Genomic DNA, 18,572 nt, shown 5'->3' with positions numbered 1-18,572 from the left:
AGGGTGGGTTGGAGGCGGGCGGGCGGCCGGGAGGAGGGCGCGAGGGGGTGCGGGGGGCGGGGGGGTTGGTCAGTCGGGAGGTGACCCAGGAAAAAAACAAAAACAAACCTTGCTCAGGTGCCGCCCCCTGCATTGTCCCCGCCCTAGGCACGTGCCCTCAAGTGCCTAGTGGCAAACATGGCCCTGCCTATATTAAAAGACAGATATCTATGTTTTTCTCAATATCTGACATGTAATCAGAATATACCTTTCCCGTTTTAGGTCAGTTAGGATTACCATAATTATTAATATTTGCCAAATGCCAGAATAATGAGAGAGAATGTTTTAAGGCATTTTTATTACTTACTGCAAAGTTAAAAGTTTCCATACACTAAGATTACTATGCCTTTAAACAATTCTGGACTGACCATATGATGATGTCATGTATGTGGAAGCTACAGTATGTGGTGCCCATAATACTGTATGGAGGACTATACTGTCCCATCCATATTGATAAGTCTGCAGTCACTCTGTGTGCTGTGTTTTGCGAGGATTCGCCATTTTCTGAGCTATTGTAGGATTTACAATAGATATCACTCATGTAATGTAAGGTAACAAATAGTTGGCATTGTACTATACCTATATTTCTCTGCCGTATCTGTGCATCATATACTGTATAAGTATCTGTTATTTTCATCCAGAAAAGTGGGACGATTATCTTCTCACTTGTAATCCGTGTGCAGTCAGTTTTTTTCTCAGCAGCCATTAATCATTTACATGATCATTCACAGTTTCCTATGTTACAACATTGTAAAATATCCATAAATATCGAATGCTATATTGTAGTATCTGATTTTTTTTCTCCCATGCATAGACTTGAATTGGTGAGTCTCATTCAGTTATACAGTTAAATCGCAGCATGATACGAGTTTTTTCTCACATCGAATCAGTGCATAACATCGGTCAGTGTGCTCTCTGATAAAAAAAAAATTGCACATACCTGATTTATATGCTTGTTTGCACAAGCCCTTGGCAGCATTGGATTTCTAGATTGTCATTATTGGTTTATTATTTTCTACATTCCTATGGGCAAATAAAAATAAATCTTGAAAAAACAGTTTAAATAAGTTATCCCAAGTTTGAAAGTTATACCCTGTTTTCTGGATAGGGTATGACTCTCCGTTTCTTCTGGATCTGAGCACTGAGACCCCCATGATCTTGAGAAACGAAGCTTTGCAGAGCACCATGTAAATAGAGCTGTGGTTGATCATACGCACTGCAGTGCCATTCACATGTGGCTCTTCAAATAAATCCTTTAAGTCCGGGGTCACACTTGCGAGTGTGATACGAGAAACTCGCATCAATACTGTTCGGGCTGTCAGAATGCACCGAGTAAATACGGAGATAATATTGGTACGTTCGCAGCCCGGGGTCCACTGTGCAGGAGTGGAACCTGCTGCTAGTAAATGGCGGCAAAAAGCACAAAAAGAGGATTCAGAGATCCTCCAAAAATGAGAAAAACAGCAAAACATGGCAGAGATGCTTACCTGCCTAGGCCTCCAAACAAATGCACTATCAGGATGCAGTGGACCCATGTGGTCAAGATGAAAAAAACACAGGTGCAGCATAACCGATGAGGCAGCCACTCACGGCCTACCAGACTAATGGAGGGGGTGGCTGCTTGGCACATTGCTGCACATAAAAAACTTGTATGTGGCGCTGTTCACACAATGGAGATGCACAGCATCCAGGCAGGCCTAGTAGTGACACCCTTCTATTAGATCAGGCGGGCCTGCCCAGCGCTATCCAAATGCACCCCATGTGAACAGACACCACAGTTTACAAGAGAAAAATGGGCCCAACTGCACCCCGAAAAAAAGTGCAAAAAACACATAAAAAAAAATATATTTTTATGTGAGGTATTAGTTGATATTTTGGCCAAAATAAAGAAGCTCATGACCCACGTCAAGGGTCCCCACGCTCATGAGTCCTAACTCTAAAATAGCTAAAAGCACAAAAAGAGGATTCAGAGATCCTCCAAAAATGAGAAAAACAGCAAAACATGGCAGAGATGCTTACCTGCCTAGGCCTCCAAACAAATGCACTATCAGGATGCAGTGGACCCATGTGGTCAAGATGAAAAAAACACAGGTGCAGCATAACCGATGAGGCAGCCACTCACGGCCTACCAATAGTAAATGGCGGCACTATATGGCAGTATTACGCCTAAACAGACATGGGTTCCGTCACCTGGTCTGTATAGGAGCGAACTCTGTTGCTTCACAGAGTCGCCGGGATAAAAGATAACGCTGTGCCCTGTTAACCTCACAGAGGGTCACAGCTCTCTAATGGAGCAGGTAGCATATAGTGGTCTTACAGTCAGCAACAGCACTCAGACAACTCCTCTCCGGAAGTGCCGGAATTCTAGTGGCTATACGCCAGCCCTGAATTCATACACACAAACTCCTCTCCGGAGGTGCCGGAATTCTAGTGGCTATACAGCCGACTCTGAGCACATGCTGACAGCGACCACAAAAGTAGGTAAACTCATACACACATGAACTTAAGTTGATACTAGAGCATGGCTGTGCGGCCATGCAAACCTTTTATAGAGGAAGCACTCCAGGACCTTCCTAGTGGTCCAATAAGAACTGCTTCAGGACCCGAGCATGTGACCCCCGACCTCCAATGAGATGTCGTCCCTTGGGCATGCCCAGTAGAGGAAAAGCAGGACTTAGTCCCAGGAGCATCTGCTCGCTGCAGAACAGTGCTGGTTACAATGGCTGAGCCTGGAAGATCAGCAGTAACCAAGCGCACAGTTTCTGCCTGAGCCAGACGCTGGGAACGACGTCTCCGCTGAGCAGGCTCCGCTGTGGCTGGAGAAAAATAGGAGACCGCAGCAGAGGTGGTTCGAGATTCCCCCTGTGCAGCGGCGGGAACTCAACACCTAACAAATACCCTGCAGGCACTCGGACCTGAGCGTGCGCCTGCATGTATTTCTATGCAGAGGATGGACCGACCCAGCAACCTGGGTCCTGCGCACCATAGACTTTATAAAACTGTTTGATCGCCGCCATTGTCGTGGCACGCGGTGTGAGAGAAGCAGAGGAGGTGTGTCCTGGTGGGTGGAGCCCAGAGAAAGAGCGGGAAGGAAGCTGCGCTCCGTTCTCTGCCGTCATCGGACGAAAAAGTAGGAAACCTCGACTTGGAGACCAGAAGGAGTTCATCCAGCCCGCCGGCGAAGCAGCCGCTGATCACAGTAACGATACCCAGAGCATGGCTGAGGTTCACTAAGGGGGAAAGGACATGTCAAACTCAAGTGGAGATCTAGCGGTGGGCGCAGCCGCAGACTCCATAGTGCCGCAAGATTCAGTGGCAGCCGCAGCACAATAGTACAGCAGAATCCGGAGGCAGACTCAGCCGCAGCCTCCAGAGTGCAGCAGGATCTGGCAACCGGCGCAACAGTCCCCATAATGCCGCAATCAATGCCGTATATACCAGGAGCAGCCTAGTTACCGAAGTACTCAGGGGAGTCACACACCCTGAGCAATTTTAAGGAGAGACTCTGCAGTTTGTTTAATGTGTACCCCCTGTCTGAGGAGCAAAAAGTCAACATCCTCATTGGTCAGTTAACTCGTGTGGCCCAGAGGGAAGTAAAGGCCTGGCCAGACACTGATAAAGGGAATGTCAAACAAATCCTGGCCAAGTTGAAGGACAACTTTAACACCCGCACTGCAGCAGAGATAAAAAATAAGATTCTTTGGGTGTAAAAAAAGGGTACAGGACAGTATACGAGACACAGGTGGCGTCACGAACAATCCCCTACAATCATTCCCTCATCCCTTTTAATTGCGCACTCAGGGCCATGGACCGGGTCACTGCTGCCATTGCCACCCCTTTAAGAACCGTCCGCCTCGGTTCCGAGTACTGCATGGCCCTGGTGGGTGTTGCAATAGCCTATTTTTGAACAATCAAATTTCTACACCTGTAGCAGAACAATTTTTTTTATTTCAAACCAATGAAATTTCACAACCCAAGTTCAATGGTATATGCGACAATAGTCAATTTTTGAACAACCAGATTTGTACACCTGTAGCAGGTCAATTCAACTTTTTATTTCAAACCCAAAAAATTTCAACCAAATCAAGTTTTAGAGTATATACGACAATAGTCAATTTTTGAACAACCAAATTTCTACACCTGTTGCAGGACAATTTGGTTTTTTAGTTCAAACCAACAAAATTTCACACAAACCAAGTTCTAGAATATATATGACAATAGTCAATTTTGGAAAATCCAAATTTATATTGCGATGACTAAGGATATGTATCTGAAACGCGTGTGCCAGACCTTTTAATTTTTCATGTGGTGGTGGGTTAGATTTTTCTATGATTTTTCTAGGACAAAATGAACTTTGGATTTTTTATTGGATCCGCCTGCTGCTGGATTTTTTTCCTTTCAACCAAATTTCTACACCTGTAGCAGGACAATTTTTGGTTTTATTTCAAACTTACAAAATGTCCCACAAAGTAGATACTACAGTATACAGCTCTGAAAAAAATTAAGAGACTACCACATCAAAACTCTGTCATGGGCAGCCCAATCTCCAGACCTCAACCCCATTGAAAACCTCTGGAATGTAATCAAGAGGATGATGGACAGTCGCAAGCCATCAAACAAAGAAGAACTGCTTAAATTTTTGCTCCAGAGGCACTGTGAAAGACTGGTGGAAAGCATGCTAAGGCACATGAAAGTTGTGATTAAAAATCATGGTTATTCCACAAAATATTGATTTCTGAACTCTTCCTGAGTTAAAACATATTAGTATTGTTGTTTCTAAATGATTATCAACTTGTTTTCTTTGCATTATTTGAGGTCTGAAAGCACTGTTTCTTTTTTTAATTTTGACTATTTTTCTTTGTCAGAAAAAATGCAAAATCTATTGCTTGGAAATTTGGAGACATGTTGTCAAAAGTTTATAGAATAAAAGAACAATTTACATTTTACTCAAAAATATACCGATAAAGAGAAAAGTCAGACAAACTGAACATTTTGCAGTGGTATCTTAATTTTTTCCAGAGCTGTATATGACAATAGTTAATTTTTGAAACAAAAATATTTTGTGAACTGTACCAGGCCAAGCTGTTTTTTAAATTTTTAACCCATTGTAATTTTACACAAAGCACATTATACTGGCGCCCGATTTCCAGATGCCTGAGCTCCAAGTGACCTGGCATTGGGTGGTGCTAGAGTCCCCGACATGTAGAAATGGGTGACAGCCCCTGTGTCACCTGCACCATTGTCTGCTCCTGCATAGGAGGTGGGGAACCCCAAGGACAGTACGATATCTCGGGAGGGAGCTATAGCTGCATCTCAAGCCCGCCTCGAGGAGCCTCTCCCAGTCTCTTTAATTTCTGAAGAAGGGTTCATCCTGCTCCTTTCCTTCTCAGAACACACCAACGATGTTGAGCATCCATTTTGAGAAACATAACCTTGGTTCCAAGGCAGCTCTTGCAGCCTTCGAGGCAAGTGTTCCATCTCTACTGCCCGCTGTTGAGCGAGATGTGATGACTGGTCCCAAACTCTACTATGGACCCCATCTCTGCTGCCGGTCATATTTAACAACTTCCCACCGGGATGCCAACTGTTGGTACCTTGCAGTTAGTGGACCCACCTGCATTTCTCCAGACCTGGTACTGGCTCGCCTCCTTCTCTCTTACAACTAGCCTAGGCCTGAAGTCTGCTCACTAGTTGCTGGGTCTTGGCTTTCCCGTCTGCAGTCACAAGAACCCCAGAGGTGAAGGCTGTGACCTGATTGTGGGCCTTGCTGTTTCTGGGAAATCGTCCGGTTCCAGACCACATACTACTGCCACCTCTACTGTTGGCCCATCTTGGTCTGGCTCCGATATTCCTCTGGTTACTTCCTCTGGAGTCTTGCAGTTGTGGCACCCCTGGGGTCCAGTTGCCACAGAGGTACTGCACCTCATCCAGAGGTGTGGTATCCCACTCTCAGGTAAGGAGGGGGCACCACTCAGGACTCTACTCTAACACTCACATCCAACACATACCAGTTATTCGGGGCACCTGGGCATACCCTTAGGGAGGAAGGTCTCATCCCAGGCTGCATAGGAATAGGTGGTGGGAGTGGGTGGGGTAGGTAGGAAAAGTAGAAGAGCTTAGAAGGCAGGAAGAACAGTGCAGAGATGAGTCTGAGAGAAGTGGAGCTGAGCAGACATGAGGGTCTGCCGCTCCTGACAGCCTGAAGAGAGAATTGAGAAAGACAGAAGGAAGCTCCCAGGAGGACAGAAGGGGTCCTAGGGGCACGGGTAGTGCAGAAGCTACCCGTGGGGCCTGTATCCATGCTGACCATAGTCGGGTGGAGGGACCAGGTTGCAGACAGGGGACTTAGTGGAATACTTCAAGTTCAGCTAAGAAACCGGAGGCTGTTGCTTTTGCAAAAGTCACAGCCACATCTACCCATACTTCGCCAAAAAGGCAACCATATAGAATTCAGGGGACTGAGAGGATGTCGCCCGACCTGGTTCATGGCTGCTGGCTTGGGATAATGTGGGTAAGGCGCTGGGCAGGAAAAGTGGAAGCCAGAGTAGTGAGACAGCCAGAGAAAGGCAGTCCTGCAAAGGTGCATCCCAATCTACCTGAGAGTTTGCTGGACCGCTGACCCAGAGAACACAGCATCTGGCTGGCGTTTGTGGACTGTAGAACTGTGAGTAAAGTGGAAACTGCACCTTACTGTGTCCTTGCGTTATTCCTACAACACCTGCTCAGAATAACCACCACCATCATCTTATTCAACACTACATCTGCCCTGGGGTTAGCTCTACCTGTGGGAGCTGCACCAACTCTGCTGCATCACCATCTGCCCCAGAGGATCTGAACTGCAGCGTCGGCAATCATCTCATTGCCGAATACAAGTGGCATCACGAACAATTTCCCGAAGATCTTCCCCATAAACTTTATTTCCCATTTTCCATTTTCTACAAAACACCCCTTTAATTTGAGGCCCAGGGCCACGGACCGAGTCACTGCTGCCGTGAACTTCCCATTTAAGAACTGCCATGTTGGACCTGGTACCGAGTAACCCACGGCCCTATGGGGCGCTCCACAGTATTATGCCATCTTTGTCGCCTTGTTGCCCACTAAGCACCCTACACTCTATAGATTACTAATTCAATACAGAAAAATTTTTGAACACTTTTTTAGAGTGTTATATACCATATAAATGTAACAGAAAGCACATAATACTCTATGGATGAGTAATATAACTCCCCCCAAATTTTTTTGAATGTTACATACCACTGAAATGTATCCTAGAGCATGTAATACTCTATGAATGAGTAATTGAATACAGAAAATTTTTGAATGCTTTTTTGGAGTGTTATATACCACCAAAATGTAACAGAAATCACGTTAAACACTATGTATGAGTATTTGAATACCAAAGCATTTTTTAAATGCTTTTTGTAGTGTTATATACCACTAAATCATACCCCAGAGCACATAATACTCTATGGATGGCACATTAATTCTAATATCAGGTCAGACCCATATACATTTGTATCGCATGAACCTACAACTCCCAGTATGACCTTAACAATGACAATGAAATAGTTGGAGTTGTTGTTGTTATCAGTCATCTTCAGACTGCAGACCATACAGTAACCACAGTATTGAAGAGAATTAGTCAATGTCACAAATGAACATTTTCATCCAGGTACTTTAAAAATAACGTCGACTCTGACTAGAGTTGTTCTCTTTCTATTCTTCGTCTTGTCCAGACACTATGATGACTTTTCACATCCACAGTTCATCTCTGCACACTTCAATCTAATCTGGTCTTCTGCAGCATATCCCAATATGATGCCCTTAAAAATAGTAGCTTACTATAATTCTTTTGACTGCCCCTGGATAAATAATTGTCCCTCACTATATTCCCTGCCCAAAAAAAACACACATTGTCCCTCTTATGGTACATACCTGCCACATTGCTCTCTTCTTTCCATACTGGGCTCCCTCTTTGCACTGTCCTCTCACACTGGGTCCCCCTATACTATAATGTGTCTTTATACATTCTCCCCTTCGCTTCTCACACTGGTTTCTCATATATGCCCCCCTCACTCATCATATGGTGTTTGCACCACACACCCACCCTCATTCCTTCATATTGTGTCCTCAAATTTCCCCTTCCCCCTTCGCTCCTTATACTGTGTCTGCACCAATCCCCCTTCATAATGCTTGCTCATACGAGCTCCCCATACTGTGTCCGCACCCATCCCTTCATTGCTTCCCAAGCTGTGTCAGAGACTTGCTGGAGAAAAGGTCATAGTGCTGGAGCAACGACCATAGGTTTACCGCCATTGACCTAGACCCTCTGTCATGACTCCCAACCTCTGGCTTACCACCTCATAGTCTCAGATGCCAGTATACCCACTCTCTGGATACTGTAGGATCAAGATTGCTCCCCACCGGTGACTAGGTCCATCTCAGCCTAAAAACTGCCCAGACCCTCACCACTAGGTCTTTCAACATCTTTTCCTTATTTGTGTATTGGATGCTTTTCATCCCTCCCTGGACAATTTTAAATAGTGTCTAGAGGCGAGGCTTAAAAAATCAGCAGGTTGACAATAAATGTGCCAAATTGCATTAAAAATTTTTGGCTCAACCAAATAGACAAACCAAGAGGTTACAATAGGAAGAGAAAAGTGTTTAACGTGTCTAGCAAGATGCTCAAAATTTATCACTTAGTGTAGACCACTGTGGTATAGTTTTATCATATTCTGCCTTGTTTAATTTCATGCTAACTTTAAGTCAGAAACAATAATAAATCTAGAATGATAAACTGTCTGTCTAATATTGCAGATGAGGGGAACTTCAAATTATACTGGGCTAATTCTCTAAATCATGTCCTACAAGGCAAAACCTGGCACAATTTTTGCGAAGGGGACCCATTTTGTCTGTCTAGACCAATGTTGGAGATGGTAAATTCTAGGCTTCCATTGATGTAATTGTCAGACATGTCATAAAATGGAAACTCTTTTCAACCTCTTGCCCACCAAATTCTGTTTAGCTAATTACATTAGTAATTTATTAATATCTTCAATACACAAAATCTAATGCAAAAAAAGCACAATGGTTGCAAAGTTCATTCTGGTATAATTTCAAATCAATTCATTTGTGTACCCAAACATTAGTATGTGAATGTTATACCTTGGCACTGGTAAAGCTGCAGAACAAATACAATAAAACATTGCAAATCATTTTCCTTCATCTCACTGTACACATAACTTTATAATACACTTGGCCAACATTTATTTGGATGAAATACATAAAGCTATGTAAGTAAAAACAAGATTGTGCAATCTAAGTCAAGATTGTCTGACCAAGGTAGATGGCAATGGGCCAATCAGTTTATTATAGGTTATTTGTGTCCTAGTAAAGATTAACACATGTAAGAAAAATAAGTCCAAGTGTATAAATATAAGGACAGGAGCACAATCAGAACAGACTCTTACCAGTACTTCGCTATGTCTCTTATTGCCTACTTTTTGGCTAGAGCCGATGTATTGGTATATTTTTCAATTTTCATTGCACTATTCGTCTATTGGATAAATGGAATTAAGAAGAGCACAGCAAAGATGCCCCCTGGACCTATGCCTCTGCCGGTCATTGGAAATCTCCTCACAGTGGACCTGAACAAGCCCTACGAATCTCTGATGCAGGTAGGATACTGTACTTACTGTATAGTCAAGAAGGGTTCAACATTATTTAGCTGGGGGCAAAGGAATTGGGGGTGGTTGCTGAATAAGACAGGTACAATTGGATTCATGGTGGGCATTAAAGGTCTGGAGGTCTTGTTCTTTGCTGCATTATACATTAACCATTGATATGAATGGCCACCATTTTCCCTGTGGTGGTGAGGCAGAAACAATGAATACTTACTGTCAGATTTCCCTGAAATAATAGCTTATCACTGGAGCTGTCTGCAGGTGGACAATTTATGATAAACCAATTGTCAAGAGACCATCTAATAAAATATAGATTATTCAAAGTCAAGAACCCCTTGAAGAGCCGTATACTTGTCCTGTTCAGTGGCGTACCACCAATGGCGGTAGACCACACGGCCTCTATAGGAGCCGTGAGCTGGGGAGCTTGGTGCCGGTGCCAGCGCCAGCATCGGGCCCATCCCGCCCAGCATCATACTTTCAACTTTATTTGCGATGGCGATACGGTTGCAAACAATGATGAGAGAGGGAGCCGTCAGCTGACTCTCCCTCTCCCATCATTCCCCCTGTGTGTCTGAGCTCTGTGACATCTCAGCACAGAGGGCTGCATGAGGTCACTACAGCGCGCCCTCTGTACTGAGCTGTTCAGAGGGTCAAAAGACCGGAGATTGCAGAGACCAAAGCAGCAGGGCAACAGGGAGAGGTGTCATGGTTCCCAATGGCAAGGGAACGTCAGAGAACTTAAACTACAGACTAGCTCCTGGGTGATGGAATCTCGAGCTGACCGTGAGCTAAACCTACCACACAACTAACAGTGGCCGGGTGGCGTACCTACGTTTTATCCCTAGACGCCTAGCGCCAGCCGGAGGACTAACTAACCCTAATAGAGGAAAAGACAGACTTGGCTTACCTCTAGGGAAATTCCCCCAAAAAGGAGACAGAAGCCCCCCACATATATTGACGGTGAGTTCAGAGGAAAAGACATACGCAGTATGAAGGTAGGTTCAGCAAAGCGAGGTCCGCTTACTAGATAGCAAGAAGATACAATAGGGAACTTCACGGTCAGCTGAAAACCCTATCAAAATACCATCCCGAAATTACTTTAAGACTCATGTGTCAACTCATGACACCGGAGTGGCAATTTCGGCCCACAAGAGCTTCCAGCTACAGAAAAATAACATTACTGTGAACTGGAACAAAAATGCAAAACAAACTTAGGACTAAGAGTCCAACTTAGCTGATAGTAGTCTAGAAGCAGGAACATGCAACAGAAAGGCTCTGGTTACATTGATGGCCGGCACTAGAATAACTGAGCAGCAAGGCTAAATAGGATACACCCATATCCTGATGGAAACAGGTGAACAGAGAAAGTGAAGCACACAAGTCCAGTACCACCAGTGACCACCGGGGGAGCCCAAAAACCAAATTCACAACAGTACCCCCCCCTCAAGGAGGGGGCACCGAACCCTCACAAGAACCACCAGGGCGATCAGGATGAGCCCTATGAAAGGCACGGACCAAATCAGAGGCATGAACATCAGAGGCTGTCACCCAAGAATTATCCTCCTGACCGTAGCCCTTCTACTTGACCAGATACTGAAGTTTCCGTCTGGAAACACGGGAGTCCAAGATCTTCTCCACAACGTACTCCAATTCACCCTCAACCAACACCGGAGCGGGAGGCTCAACGGAAGGCACAACCGGTACCTCATACCTGCGCAATAATGACCAATGGAAGACATTATGGATAGAAAAAGATGCTGGGAGGTCCAATCGAAAGGACACGGGGTTAAGAATCTCCAAAATCTTATACGGGCCGATGAACCGAGGCTTAAACTTAGGAGAAGAAACCCTCATAGGGACAAAACGAGAAGACAACCACACCAAGTCCCCAACACGAAGACGAGGACCAACACGACGACGGCGGTTAGCAAAATGCCGAGTCTTCTCCTGGGACAACTCCAAATTGTCCACCACCTGTCCCCAAATCCGATGCAACCTATCCACCACAGTATCCACTCCAGGACAATCCGAAGACTCCACCTGACCGGAAGAAAAACGAGGATGAAACCCCGAATTGCAAAAGAAAGGAGAAACCAAAGTGGCAGAACTAGCCCGATTATTGAGGGCAAACTCAGCCAACGGCAAAAAGGCAACCCAGTCATCCTGATCCGCAGACACAAAACACCTCAAATAAGTCTCCAAGGTCTGATTAGTTCGCTCAGTCTGGCCATTAGTCTGAGGATGGAACGCAGACGAAAAAGACAAATCAATGCCCATCCTAGCACAGAACTCCCGCCAAAATCTAGACACGAACTGGGTCCCCCTGTCAGAAACGATATTCTCCGGAATACCATGCAAGCGAACCACATTTTGAAAAAACAGAGGAACCAACTCGGATGAGGAAGGCAACTTAGGCAAGGGCACCAAATGGACCATCTTTGAAAAACGGTCACACACCACCCAGATGACAGACATTTTCTGAGAAACAGGGAGATCAGAAATAAAATCCATAGAGATGTGAGTCCAAGGCCTCTTTGGAATAGGCAAAGATAACAACAATCCGCTGGCCCGAGAACAACAAGGTTTGGCCCGAGCACAAACATCACAAGACTGCACAAAAACTCGTACATCTCGAGACAGGGAAGGCCACCAGAAGGACCTAGCCACCAAATCCCTGGTACCAAAGATCCCGGGATGACCTGCCAACACAGAAGAATGAACCTCCGAGATGACTCTACTGGTCCAATCATCAGGAACAAACAGTCTACCAGGCGGGCAACGATCAGGTCTATCCGCCTGAAACTCCTGCAAAGCCCGTCGCAGGTCTGGGGAAACAGCAGATAATATCACCCCATCCTTAAGGATACCTGTAGGTTCAGAATCACCAGGGGAATCAGGCTCAAAACTCCTAGAAAGGGCATCCGCCTTCACATTTTTAGAACTTGGTAAGTATGAGACCACAAAATTAAAACGAGAGAAAAACAACGACCAGCGCGCCTGTCTAGGATTCAGGCGCCTGGCAGACTCAAGATAAATCAAATTCTTGTGATCGGTCAATACCACCACCTGATGTCTAGCCCCCTCAAGCAAATGACGCCACTCCTCAAAAGCCCACTTCATAGCCAAAAGCTCCCGATTACCAATATCATAATTTCGCTCGGCGGGCGAAAATTTTCGAGAAAAGAACGCACAAGGTCTCATCACGGAGCAGTCGGAACTTTTCTGCGACAAGACCGCCCCAGCTCCGATCTCGGAAGCATCGACCTCAACCTGAAAAGGAAGAGTAACATCAGGCTGACGCAACACAGGGGCGGAAGAAAAGCAGCGCTTAAGCTCCCGAAAGGCCTCCACAGCAGCAGGGGACCAATCAGCAACATCAGCACCCTTTTTGGTCAAATCAGTCAAAGGTTTAGCAACATCAGAAAAACCAGTTATAAATCGACGATAAAAATTAGCAAAGCCCAAAAATTTCTGAAGGCTCTTAAGAGAAGAAGGTTGCGTCCAATCACAAATAGCCCGAACCTTGACAGGATCCATCTCAATGGAAGAGGGGGAAAAAATGTACCCCAAAAAAGAAATCTTTTGAACCCCAAAAATACACTTAGAACCCTTCACACACAAGGAATTAGCCCGCAAAACCTGAAAAACCCTCCTGACCTGTTGGACATGAGAATCCCATTATTCCGAAAAAATCAAAATATCATCCAGATACACGATCATAAATTTATCCAAATATTCACGGAAAATGTCATGCATAAAGGACTGAAAGACTGAAGGGGCATTTGAAAGACCAAAAGGCATTACTAAATACTCAAAATGGCCCTCGGGCGTATTAAATGCGGTTTTCCACTCATCCCCCTGCTTAATTCGCACCAAATTATACGCCCCACAGAGATCAATCTTAGAGAACCACTTAGCCCCCTTTATTCGAGCAAACAAATCAGTCAGCAGTGGCAGAGGATACTGATATTTGACTGTAATTTTATTCAAGAGTCGATAATCAATACACGGCCTCAAAGAGCCATCTTTTTTAGATACAAAGAAAAAACCGGCTCCTAAGGGAGATGAAGAAGGACGAATATGTCCCTTTTCCAGGGACTCCTTAATATATTCTCGCATAGCAGCATGTTCAGGTACAGATAGATTAAATAAACGACCCTTTGGAAATTTACTGCCCGGAATCAGATCTATGGTACAATCGCAATCTCTGTGAGGAGGTAGTGAACCAAGCTTAGGCTCCTCAAAAACATCACGATAATCAGACAAAAATTCCGGAATCTCAGAGGGAATAGATGACGAAATGGAAACCAAAGGTACGTCCCCATGAGCCCCCTGACATCCCCAGCTTAACACAGACATAGCTTTCCAGTAAAGGACTGGGTTATGAGATTGTAACCATGGTAATCCGAGCACCAAAACGTCATGTAGATTGTACAACACAAGGAAGCGAATCATCTCCTGATGGTCTGGATTCATACGCATAGTCACTTGTGTCCAGTATTGTGGTTTATTACTAGCCAATGGTGTAGAGTCAATACCCTTCAGAGGTATAGGAACTTCCAGAGGCTCTAGATCAAACCCACAGCGCCTGGCAAAGGACCAATCCATTAGACTCAAAGCGGCGCCAGAGTCGACATAGGCATCCGCGGTAATTGACGATAATGAACAAATCAAGGTCACAGACAGAATAAACTTAGACTGTAAAGTGCAAATTGAAATAGACTTATCAACCTTTTTTGTACGTTTAGAGCATGCTGATATAACATGAGTTGAATCACCACAATAGAAGCACAACCCATTCTTTCGCCTAAAATTCTGCCGTTCGCTTCTGGACAGAATTCTATCACATTGCATATTTTCTGGAGCCTTCTCAGAAGACACCGCCAAATGGTGCACAGGTTTGCGCTCCCGCAAACGCCGATCAATCTGAATAGCCATTGTCATGGACTCATTCAGACCTGTAGGTGCAGGGAACCCCACCATAACATCTTTAATGGCATCAGAGAGACCCTCTCTGAAATTCGCCGCCAGGGCGCACTCATTCCACTGAGTAAGCACAGACCATTTACGAAATTTTTGGCAGTATATTTCAGCTTCATCTTGCCCTTGAGATAGGGCCATCAAGGCTTTTTCAGCCTGAATCTCTAAGTTAGGTTCCTCATAAAGCAACCCCAAAGCCAGAAAAAACGCATCCACATTGAGCAACGCAGGATCCCCGGGTGCCAATGCAAATGCCCAGTTTTGAGGGTCACCCCGCAGCAAGGAAATTACTATCTTAACCTGCTGTGCGGGATCTCCAGCGGAGCGAGATCTCAGGGAAAGAAATAATTTACAATTATTTTTGAAATTCAGGAAACGAGATCTATCCCCGGAGAAAAATTCTGGTATAGGAATTCTAGGTTCAGATATAGGAGCATGAATAACAAAATCCTGTAAATTTTGAACCTTCGTAGCAAGATTATTCAAACCTGTAGCCAAACTCTGAGGATCCATTTTAATCAGGTGAGATCAGAGCCATTCAAGGATTAGAAGGAGAGAGAGAGACAAAGGCTGCAATTAGAGCAGAAATGCAACTGAGTCAACTAAAAAGCAAGCTCAGAAGAAAAAAAAAATAAAAAATCTGCAGACTTCTTTTTCTCTCCTTTCTTCTACCAACGGTTTTAACCCTTGGCCGGCCATACTGTCATGGTTCCCAATGGCAAGGGAACGTCAGAGAACTTAAACTACAGACTAGCTCCTGGGTGATGGAATCTCGAGCTGACCGTGAGCTAAACCTACCACACAACTAACAGTGGCCGGGTGGCGTACCTATGTTTTATCCCTAGACGCCTAGCGCCAGCCGGAGGACTAACTAACCCTAATAGAGGAAAAGACAGACCTGGCTTACCTCTAGGGAAATTCCCCCAAAAAGGAGACAGAAGCCCCCCACATATATTGACGGTGAGTTCAGAGGAAAAGACATACGCAGTATGAAGGTAGGTTCAGCAAAGCGAGGTCCGCTTACTAGATAGCAAGAAGATACAATAGGGAACTTCACGGTCAGCTGAAAACCCTATCAAAATACCATCCCGAAATTACTTTAAGACTCATGTGTCAACTCATGACACCGGAGTGGCAATTTCGGCCCACAAGAGCTTCCAGCTACAGAAAAATAACATTACTGTGAACTGGAACAAAAATGCAAAACAAACTTAGGACTAAGAGTCCAACTTAGCTGATAGTAGTCTAGAAGCAGGAACATGCAACAGAAAGGCTCTGGTTACATTGATGGCCGGCACTAGAATAACTGAGCAGCAAGGCTAAATAGGATACACCCATATCCTGATGGAAACAGGTGAACAGAGAAAGTGAAGCACACAAGTCCAGTACCACCAGTGACCACCGGGGGAGCCCAAAAACCAAATTCACAACAGAGAGGTGAGTATTTATTTTTTATGTATGGAGCACTATGTGGGGCCTATTATACTGAATGGAGCAATATATGGGCCCATAATAGTGTATGGATCACTATGTGGGCCTATTATACTGTACTGAGCACCATGTAGGGCCCATAATACTGTATAGAGCACTATGTGGAACTTATTATATTGTATGTAGCATTATGTGGTTCCCATTATACTGTATGGAGCACTGTCTTGTCCATTATTCTGTATGGAGAACTATGTGGTGCCCATAATACTTTATGGAGAACTTTGTGGTGCACATAATAATGTATGGAGCACTATATAGGGCCCATCATTCTGTATGGAGGACTATGTGGTGCCCATAGTACTGTATGGAGGACTATGTGGTGCCCATAATACTGTATGGAGGACTATATGGGGCCCATAATACTGTATCGAGGACTATATGCAGCCCTTAATACTGTATTGAGGGCTACATGGGGCCCATTATATTGTATGGAGGACTATGTGATGCTCATAATACTGTATGGAGGATTATGTGGTGCCCATAATACTGTATGGAGTGCTGTGTGGTGCCCATAATACTGTACAAAGGGTTATGTGGTACCCATAATACACAATGGAATGCTATGTGGTGCCCATAATACTGTACGAAGGGCTATGTGGTGCCCATAATGCACTATGGAATGCTATGCAGTGCCCATAATACTGTATGGATGGAAATATGGTGTCCATAATACTGTGTGGAGGGCTATGCAGTGCCCATAGTACTGTATGGAGGACTATATGGGGCCCATAATACTGTATGGAGGACTATATGGGGCCCATAATACTGTATCGAGGACTATATGCAGCCCTTAATAATGTATTGAGGGCTACATGGGGCCCATTATATTGTATGGAGGACTATGTGATGCTCATAATACTGTATGGAGGATTATGTGGTGCCCATAATACTGTATGGAGTGCTGTGTGGTGCCCATAATACTGTACAAAGGGTTATGTGGTACCCATAATACACAATGGAATGCTATGTGGTGCCCATAATACTGTACGAAGGGCTATGTGGTGCCCATAATGCACTATGGAATGCTATGCAGTGCCCATAATACTGTATGGATGGAAATATGGTGTCCATAATACTGTGTGGAGGGCTATGTGGGGCCCATTATATTGTTTGAAGGGCTATGTAGGAGCCATTATACTGTATATAAGCATTTATACAGTGTGAAGGTTTTGTGGGGTCCTTAATACTGTTTAGAGGGCTACGTATGAGTCACTATGCTGTTTAGAGCGCTGGGTGGGGGCCATTATACTATTTGGGGGGCAAGTGGGGGCCATTATACAGAGTGGATTGTTGTATTGGGGCCATTATACTGTATGCGATGATCACAGTTGAGGCATCATACTGTGTGTTGGGGTTACCATATTTTATCAAGGGAGGGGGGTACAGTAGGGTCTTCATACCATGTGTGAAGGGTACTGTGGAAGAATTCACTGTGGGGTATCATACTGTGTTTCAGGAAAACACTATAGTTGGCATCATACTTTATGGGGGCAATGAAAGGGCAATCTAGGGGCTTCAATGGGAGGAAAATGGCTTTATAAGGGCTGCAACGTTGTGAGATATGCTCTTCTGTGACACTGCCGAATATTATTTTTTTTTGGGGGGAGCCCAATTAGAACTTCTGCTATGGGGCCCGATAAATTGTATGTATGCTCCTGATCATGGTGCTGGAAATGCATGCAACCTTGTTCTGTTAGGAGTGTTCTCACTGTGTTAATTTACTAATTTAATGCCTTGCTCTTTTAATGAAACAATAGGAGAAGAAAAAATGGATTAATGAAAATACCATAGCATTTAATGTATGACCAATTGTAACTCCAATGCCTTTTTCAAGACCATTGATCACTTCATTTGAAAATTTTGGCCAATATTATATTATGGGGTTGAATATCTCTCCTGGTGCTATAACAGTTTCCAATATCCTGGGAAGCATTTCTATCAAATATTACAATGACTGTAGAGATTTACAGTATGTCCATTGAATCACATGAACATTAGTAAAGTTGGGCATTGCTTTTGGACTTTCCTTGGGATTAACAGTTGACCACCATGAATTATAAAAGCCAAATCTTCTCTGGTCAACTGATCACTGAACCAGATTATTTGGGGTGAATATCCTCTTTAATAATGTTCATTGTTGGAATCAGGCTTTTTGTTCGGTTCTTTTTCACGACACTTTGCAAAAAACTTTATCAGTTCGTAGAAGCTGTGGGAAATATAATTTGCATAGATGGCGGAGGTCTGCATTGGTTGCAGGACCCTGCCTTCTGAACAGGGGGTATGTCTTCTGCTACTGACAGGACATTAAAGTTCAGCTTTCTGAACTTTTTCTATGTCATTAGAGGCTACGCTATTACATTTTATTGATTAACATCTGAA

The 18,572-nt window shown here is 44.4% G+C and overlaps 1 protein-coding gene across 2 annotated transcripts in view; it reads left to right on the top strand.

The window, feature by feature from the left end:
* LOC143785758 (cytochrome P450 2K1-like) overlaps positions 1-18,572 on the top strand; it is a 120,459-nt gene that overhangs the window by 65,855 nt on the left and 36,032 nt on the right. The window contains exon 1 of one of the 2 annotated variants that reach the window (XM_077274854.1): positions 9,494-9,716. The exons of the other annotated variant lie outside the window; for it this stretch is intronic. Within the exon in view, the coding sequence (XP_077130969.1) occupies positions 9,522-9,716 (195 nt within the window). The 5' untranslated portion in view covers positions 9,494-9,521. Of the gene's footprint in view, positions 1-9,493; positions 9,717-18,572 lie in introns of those variants that run through there. 2 annotated transcript variants of the gene reach the window in all.

Source organism: Ranitomeya variabilis, chromosome 7, assembly GCF_051348905.1.
Source record: "Ranitomeya variabilis isolate aRanVar5 chromosome 7, aRanVar5.hap1, whole genome shotgun sequence".
Lineage (NCBI taxonomy): Eukaryota > Metazoa > Chordata > Amphibia > Anura > Dendrobatidae > Ranitomeya > Ranitomeya variabilis.
This window is presented reverse-complemented; position numbering and strand designations above follow the sequence as displayed.